The sequence below is a fragment of the Toxotes jaculatrix genome, chromosome 9 (assembly GCF_017976425.1).
Source record: "Toxotes jaculatrix isolate fToxJac2 chromosome 9, fToxJac2.pri, whole genome shotgun sequence".
In the NCBI taxonomy this organism is placed as follows: domain Eukaryota; kingdom Metazoa; phylum Chordata; class Actinopteri; family Toxotidae; genus Toxotes; species Toxotes jaculatrix.
In genome coordinates this window covers 13,524,769-13,532,903 of record NC_054402.1, presented here as the reverse complement: position 1 = coordinate 13,532,903, position 8,135 = coordinate 13,524,769, and the positions used below count along the sequence as shown (strand labels likewise).

Below are 8,135 nucleotides of genomic sequence, written 5' to 3'. Positions count from 1 at the left end.
GTGATAGCAGCCATCCAAAAAGCTTGATCCACTTTATTTTTCTCTCATTCTGACTCCATGTTTCTCCTCCTCTCTAGATGTTTCTGGGCTTTCAGAGGAAGTGCTGATAATGACTGACTGATACAAGAAGCTGCAGATAGATGATGAAACAGAAGGAGAGGAGGAGAAGTTTCTAATCCCATTATCCCTACCTAGGGTAATCCACCAGGAACAACACCTCCAAGTCATACATATCCCTGACACATGTTGTACGATACACACAGATATATATGTATGGTGATATCAGGTGAGCCATAACAATAAACAAAGAAAGATGTCGGATATGCAGGATACGCTGCTGCTGGGATCAGAGGGAATCAAGAAAACAATCCTGCATGGAGGGACCGGAGAAATTCCAAAATTCATCACAGGGGCAAAGGTACTGTAGACCTTCAGTATTTTATCTACACTTTAGATGAACCCAGAACATCACTGATGGGTTTACACCACTTAGGTATCCAGCACAGACCCACAGCTATTTCACTGCACTGTAAGTAAATCTAATTAAACCGAATATCAGATAAATACCAGCCATGCATGATCCTGTTTTGGACAAATGAAACAGGATGAATTCAAATGTAACTCACAAAGCTAGTTTCAATATTCTAAATCTGATTAGAGGAACTAATGAAATTCAACATATGCACTTAATTATCAGATTGTGCACAGCGTCATATGACCACACGGAGACAAAGCAGACCAGTTTGCAAGACATCAAAAATTTTGAGAATGTTCAAACAGAGGCTGTATTATACAAACATGTCTACCACTGTTCTGTAGTCTTGGTTAGAAACATGACAGATTTTTCTTTTTCTAATAAAGGATCAGATCTGCTGTTTGTGCATTAAGCTCAAGAGCTGCATCTTAATATGCACTAGTTTTGTAAAGGAGAAATAAGAAAGACTGTTAGTCGCCTGTTGAACAGTATGACCATAATATATTCGTAAAGGTTTGACAGGGTTGTTGTGATTCATGGATTTCATTTTCATGATTTGTGACAATTTTCAGCCACTGCAGTTCAACAGGATGAGCGAGGGGAGGCACCTTTATGTTGTTACAATTCCCACTGGCAGCCAGTAGAGGTTGATAGAAGACATCTATCACTCAGTTCCCCTTTAATGAGCACGGCATTTCCTGAGCTTAACCAATACACTTTGAACCAGCTGCATTGGGTCTGACAAAATTAGTCTAACCTAAAGAATTCTCAGTGCGTCCAATTGTTTTTGAACAAGGAAAGCCTCTACGTTTTTATTTAGTAGTAGTGTTTTTTTTGACTGTGTATGAAACCATTCTTCAATATGAAAATGGCCTCAAATTTCTGGGATGTTATATGTGTAGCATCTTCTTTCTTTTTTTCTGATTGTGGAAATTTTTGCTCTGCCAAACTGCTCCTCCAGTTCCCCTAACAGTGTTTACAACTTATGATCCACAAGTCACTGAGGGTACAACATCATCTGAGGCTCATAAAATCATTTTTGACTTGTACTGCTAGTGTTTATGAGGGAAGTGAAAAATTGACATGTGGGAGAAGATCATGAAAAAGCAGTTTTTGAACCACAGTGAATACTCAGTTCTGTTGAATGCTTTCACTTTCCTTGGACGTTATACAACCACGCAACCTTGGCATGTCTGTCCTCCCTAATGTCTGTCTGCCCTGTTGAATAACTGAGCTATGTGAAGCTCGTGACATAACATTTTTTGTTGAGACTGATGTTTGGTTGTGTTTCAACATAACTTTTCCTTTCCTTTTCTTAATCTTTGCCTGCCAGAGAGTTTTGACTTGTGAAAACTCTTCCTGCTGCCATTTAATTTCATGGTATTTCTGAAGACCTGAACCTGCACTATGTTGTCTTTTTGATCATTATGTCACTTAAGCCACTGTGTAACCTGAAACAGCCATTGTCCATTTTTTGAGCCTGACACAAGTCTTTTGCAATTGTGAGTAATTTTCCCCATTTTCATCCACATTTTTGTAACAAACAAGTTTTCCTTCAGGTGACGTTCCACTTCCGCACCCAGCTGTGTAATGATGACCGTACAGTAATCGATGACAGCAAAGTGGTGGGGACACCCATGGAGATCGTGATCGGCAATATGTTTAAACTGGACATCTGGGAGACCCTGTTGTCCTCCATGAGGATCGGTGAGGTGGCTGAGTTCTGGTGTGACACCATTGTGAGTGCTAAAAAATATACATAGTTTTGTTTGTGTTTGTGTGTTACCTTTTTTTCTTCATGCATAGTTTGTTGGTTGAAGTGTCCTCTGAGAAGTGTGACAGTTAGAGGGACATCGTACTGCAGGTGTAGAAGCCATGGACTCTGTTTCAAGAACAAGCAACAAATCAACGCAGTGAGACAAGTGTCATGTGCTCCAACTATAAATTTAAATCCTAAACATCAAAGGCGCAATCATATATTATACCAGACTTGATAATGACTCACATGGTCATGAAATACAAAATCAACGCAGCCAGAAAACAACAGAAAAAGTGTCACTTATATCCTACACAGGGAAAACAGATAACAGAATGGGTGCTCGCAACTTTTGAAAACTGGATCATCAGACTACATGGAGTAGAACCCTTACATAATAATTATTTAAGTGGTTTATAACGCAGAGTCATGTATTAAAAACACCACCTCAGTTTCACTTTGAATTCCCTGCATTTTTTCTATGTGAGTAATGATTTGTCTTTACAGATGTTTCTCTTCCTGTTATGAAAGCTCACACATACATCAGGTGTATAAGTATATATGCCCCTGTACCAGAGACAGGTGTTACGAAGCAAACATACCTCCTATGGACATGTGTTCATGTGTGTGTCTTATGTAATCTATAATTTGTCATGTCTTGTGGTGTGTGTGTGTATGTGTGTGTGTGTGGTGTACTGTCAGAGACAGATGGATTTAGGCATACTGTCATTAATCTGCAGCGGCCTCTCTTTCCCCCTAATCGGCTCTGATTCCTGCTGAATCAGCTCTACTGACTCCCCTCCACTCTGATTAGATGTGATTGGGCTTAGAGCATTTATTCACTCCTCTGAACAACATGGCCGCTCCACACACTCCACTGGATATGTTACTGCAGCATCACTCCCATCCAGTGGAGGGCAAACTTAACATGCTGAACTGATGTGAAACAGCTCAAAAAGACATTCAAATGTCAATCCACCTTTCATTATTCATTATAAATTTAGTCAGATTTCTTGTGGATGGTATGTGTAAGTAAATGGATATAGTCATCATGTCACTCTTCATCAGCATGAAAGCAGTTAACATTAACTCTTCTTCTTTTCACGTCCTTTGAGGAAGACTAAAGTTATGACAAAAGTAATTTTATAAAGTAATTATATAAATAAAGTAATTTTATAAATGAAATTAAATAAAAAAGATTGAATTAAAGAAAAAAGCCAATTATAAGCTCTAATGTCAAACTTTAGTCAGCTTAAACCTTGAGTCTAGACTGAAGACCATTTATTAGTATTCAGATGACTAATTATCTGAATCTGAATAATGATTTACTGATTATTCTCAGATTATTACTGTTGCCTAACCTCTAACCTCCTTCGTCTCTAGCACACCGGCGTTTATCCACTTGTGTCCAAGAGCATGCGACGCATTGCAGAGGGCAAAGACCCAGTGGAGTGGCAAATCCACACATGTGGTATGGCCAACATGTTCGCCTACCACAGCCTTGGCTACGACGACCTGGATGAGCTGATGAAGGAACCAAAACCTCTCTACTTTGTCCTTGAGCTGCTCAAGGTGAGAGAGAACAGACAATCTGTGTCACTACACAGGCAAAAAGAACATGATAATGATAAAAAATCTGAAGAACATCTGCTTGGTTCGACACAAAGATGGGTTTTACTGTACTACACTGGGACAATTTAGTGCCAGTGACCACATTGTTTTAAAACACCTGTGGAAGCAAACTACGTGTTTTATAGGTGCAGCAGCCCAGTGAGTACAACAGGGAGTCGTGGGCTCTGAGTGATGAGGAGAGGCTGAAGGCAGTCCCTGTGCTGCATGGGCAGGGGAACAAGCTCTACAAACAAGGGCGCTACCAGGAGGCCACACTAAAGTACAAGGAGGCCATCATCTGCATCAAAAATGTTCAGACTAAGGTGATTAAGTTTCTCAAAATTGAATTTGCTTTTTTAAAACAATAAGCTTTTTACCAAACGTGGAATTTCCAGCATGTATCGACGTGGATCTGAACCACTTTCCCCTTTTAGGAGAAAGCGTGGGAGGTTCCCTGGCTGAGGTTGGAGAAAATGGCCAACACCTTAACCCTCAACTACTGCCAGTGTCTACTACGCATGGAGGAGTACTACGAGGTCATCGAGCACACCAGCGACATCGTCAATCAGCACCCAGGTTTGGCACTGACTTAGACGGATGTGTGTGATTCTGCGACGATGGAGTTACAGTGACATTTTTAAAGCAGAAACCGTTTTCTTCGCAAAGTACATTGTTACATTCCAACTAGTTGATTTACGAGTGTGAAAGACTGTCATGCTGTGTAAGCATTGCAGCCTCAACACTTTATTCAACCTATAAAGAGCTGGGTATGTTTTTCACAGTGTGTGTGTGCGTGTGTATGCAAGTTTTTATGGTAGTAATAAATGTATGTCTCATGTGTCTATAAAAGTCTGACCCTGTAAAAGATCTGGTGCCTCTATTTCAACACTAACATGCACAGCCTACACTACTACATAACAATATACTCATATTGCAGATGCACATGTAAATGTAAGAGTTGTAAAAGGCTGTTAAAAGTGTTCAAATACCTAATTTCAGTTATGAACAGTCAGACACTGCAGATGTCCTTCATATCAATAGCTGCTGTCAAACATGTTTGTACTTGTCATTTGGTCTCCAGGTGTGATGAAGGCCTTCTTCCTGCGAGGGAAGGCCCACATGGAGGTGTGGAACGAGGCGGAGGCCCGCCAGGACTTCAGCAGGGTGCTGGACCTGGACCCTGGCATGAAGAAGGCTGTCAAGAAGGAGCTGGCTGTGCTTAACATGCGCATGGAAGAAAAGAACCAGGAGGACAGGAACAAGTACAAGGGCATGTTTTGACAGGGAGAGACTGTGGCTACGGCTGGAGAATCAGTGACGCGATGAGAAAAAGAGTGTGACATTATTAAATGACAAATCTCTGCAATTAATTTTACCTTTAACCAACACTAAAATAATAAAATGATCCTGGTTTCTTAAATCAGGAAGTCGTCTAATCCTCACCCTTTTAGCCTGTCTTACTTTTTCCTCCAAACAATGACTGAGACAATCTCTATAGGAAAAAATAAGAACTTTTCACTCTTTTAATCTCATTTAAGAAAAAGTAATGCTCACAGAGCTTATTTAAAGGAATACCTGGAGCCAGCAAGAAAGTGAGCCAAGAAGCATCTATAAAGTTCTTTACTTAGCACAATAGATCTCACTTGTTTCATCCAGGGGAAGGGGATGAATGGATTAAACAAACTATATATTAAATATATAACAAGTTAATTAAAGAGCATTAGAGATGCTGGTAGGTGAATTTTACTTTTGGCCAAAACCGGGCTAACTATTTCCCTGTGTTTCCAGTCTTTATGCTAAGCTAAGCTTCAGATACACAAACTGAGAAGAGAGGATGTATCTGCTTTCACGTCTAACGTTCATTAGGAGAAAAAATTAATGTTTCCTAAAAAGATTGAACCGTTCCTTTAATGCTACTGTTCTGATTTGTAATGTTGTTTTGCAATTTTATTATTTGTCATGTGTACCAGAAACGCATCCAGCCTGTCACCTGTCCGTCCCCTAATGATTGCCACTAATAAATTGTTGGAAAGACTTTGTTGGATCGCTGTGTTTAAATGTGAAGTAGTGGCTATGCTGTTTCTAAAGAGTTATTTATAGTCAGGAGTAACTTAAAATCAAATTATAACCAAGTCACTTCTGTAGGTTTTGTAAGCACATTGCCCTTCCACAAGGTGGGGCTCTGACCACAATTATCCCTCTGATTCAACCTGCACCCTGCTGGAGAAATCATCCTGAGCCTACGCAGAATGCACAGCTTCATGGGGAGTCTAGGGGCCTGTAAAAATAAATGATCTAGCACTACTTGCTTGTCTCCTTCCAGTCTTTCCTCTGTGCAAGCTCTTACTGCAGTCTTTATTACAAAGCGGTGAGAGGCAGTGAGAAAAGTAAGAGATGGAAAGAAACAGAAGGGGGGGGGTTGTGAGTAACACACCTCCTCTCAGGGGTTTCCTGAGAAGGCAGATGCACACAAGGACAAAGAAATGCCCTGAAAAAAGAGGAGAAAATACTAGATCAACAGTAGTACATCACAGTCAGCTGAGTTTCATTCAGGGGATCTCTGTCTGCTCTGTTCCCCCATCACTACCTAAGGTCACAGTGCAGGGTAGCAGTCACTCTGGGATGTGAGGCTGACGTAAATGCACCAGTCTAACGATGAGGAAAATCAATAGGAGCAGATCAAAGAAAAAAAAATCTTGATTAGAAATTCAAGTTAGTATTCAACCCTCTACAGCCACCTTCTCTAAGGCAATGCTTTCTGCTGAGGATTGCCTGATCTGAGGGCAGTACACAAGCAGACTGAAAACGGTGGACCTTCAAATGAACACTTAGTAGAGACCAAATTTAGTTTATCTCAATGGAAATGTATTTTCAGATTCAAGAAAATAATATTTTATGAATTTCAACACGAGAATTTACTCAGTGCCATTTAGGAAATTGACTCAGAAAGAGCTGATTTACGATATCGGGCTGTGCCGTCGGAAACCTTGCCCCCGGACTAAAACATGGGGCTACAGTCAATTCTGCATAGCAGCACAATCCGCCGCTGGCTTTCCTCCATAAACCACTGGTGCTGATGTTGAGAAGAGGAGAAGAGGAGGAGAAGAGGGGAAGAAAGGGGGGGGGGGGGGGGCTCAGCGCCAGACTCCAACATGAGATGCGTCAAGTCTGCCAGAGAGCGACTTTCATCCCGGAAGCACCGTGGATTCAAAAGAAACATATAAATGTCAGATTCTGGAAGGAAGGAAATAAATAAAGTTAAATGATTTTTATTCGGTGCTTTTACTATTTTACTGTCGATTTGTGTTTTAATTTATGCTTCATGTACAACCCTAACCTGATGAAAAGTATGTTTTAAAAACAGATTACTTTCTCTTTCTGGATTATTCATTCATTTGGCAAATGCTTTTGTCCAGAGAAACTGACACTATTCCGATTCACAAAGCTCACACTGAAAGTTATCTGGAGTTCAGTGTCTCACTTAAGGACACTTTTACCTGTGGACAGAATGTAGCTGAACTTTGAACCTGCCCTATACCACCTGAGCTACAGTATGTGTGCAGAAGCCCTGCTGGCTATAATTCTTATACTGTAATGACAATATAAGATAGAATAAACACAGGGCAATTGAGAATTTGAATTTAAAAACAAATTAAAAGCCTTTATAAAACTTTATAAGACTAAATCTTTAAAAGCATTTGAGGTTGCGTGCCTGATTCCTGATTGAAGAGGATCTGTGGATCCCTGACAGCCTACTAGTCCAGACTTAAATAAGAACAAAAAGTAATTATATTTTAATTGAATACAAATGAACTATGTTAAATAGAGTATATTATGTAGATTAATTATTTTTCATTTACTGTACATTCAAAAGCCCCTTGGTGGGAAATGAAGCTTTTATTTTGTGCTTGGTCACCGGAAACGTTTTGTTTACATGTGGCAGCTTGACAGTGGTCCCAAGTTGAGTACAGTCGCTGTGCTCTGCTGCAGCGTGGAGAAGGTGGAGGAGAGGAGGAGAAAGTGGCTCAGTTCAGAGTCTGCTGTGGGAGAAACGCTTCGCCTCCATCCTTCTGTCTTTAGAAAAGGAAAAGAAAAAAACCGTTCAGGCGACTTTTCATTGAACAGACAGACTTTAAAGGAAAGTGGTGGGAGTAGATCGAGGCGGGCGACGGGAATTCCTCTGACTGATCTGGATGTATCAGAGAGGATACATCCAGGAAATCTGATCTGATTTTCCCCCTTTGGAAATGAGTCAAACGACGAATGTGAAGGAAGGTGGAGGAAAGTGATTCA

At 40.5% G+C, this 8,135-nt stretch overlaps 1 protein-coding gene across 1 annotated transcript; it reads left to right on the top strand.

Annotated features, from left to right (window-relative positions):
- The first annotated feature begins 291 nt into the window (after nucleotides 1-291).
- Nucleotides 292-5,749, top strand: aipl1 (aryl hydrocarbon receptor interacting protein-like 1). The gene is made up of 6 exons (XM_041046752.1): nucleotides 292-418; nucleotides 2,035-2,214; nucleotides 3,615-3,803; nucleotides 3,989-4,165; nucleotides 4,277-4,418; nucleotides 4,924-5,749. Exons 1-6 carry the CDS (start codon nucleotides 314-316, stop codon nucleotides 5,121-5,123), a joined length of 993 nt encoding a protein of 330 aa, XP_040902686.1. The 5' UTR covers nucleotides 292-313; the 3' UTR covers nucleotides 5,124-5,749.
- The last annotated feature ends 2,386 nt before the right edge of the window (nucleotides 5,750-8,135 follow it).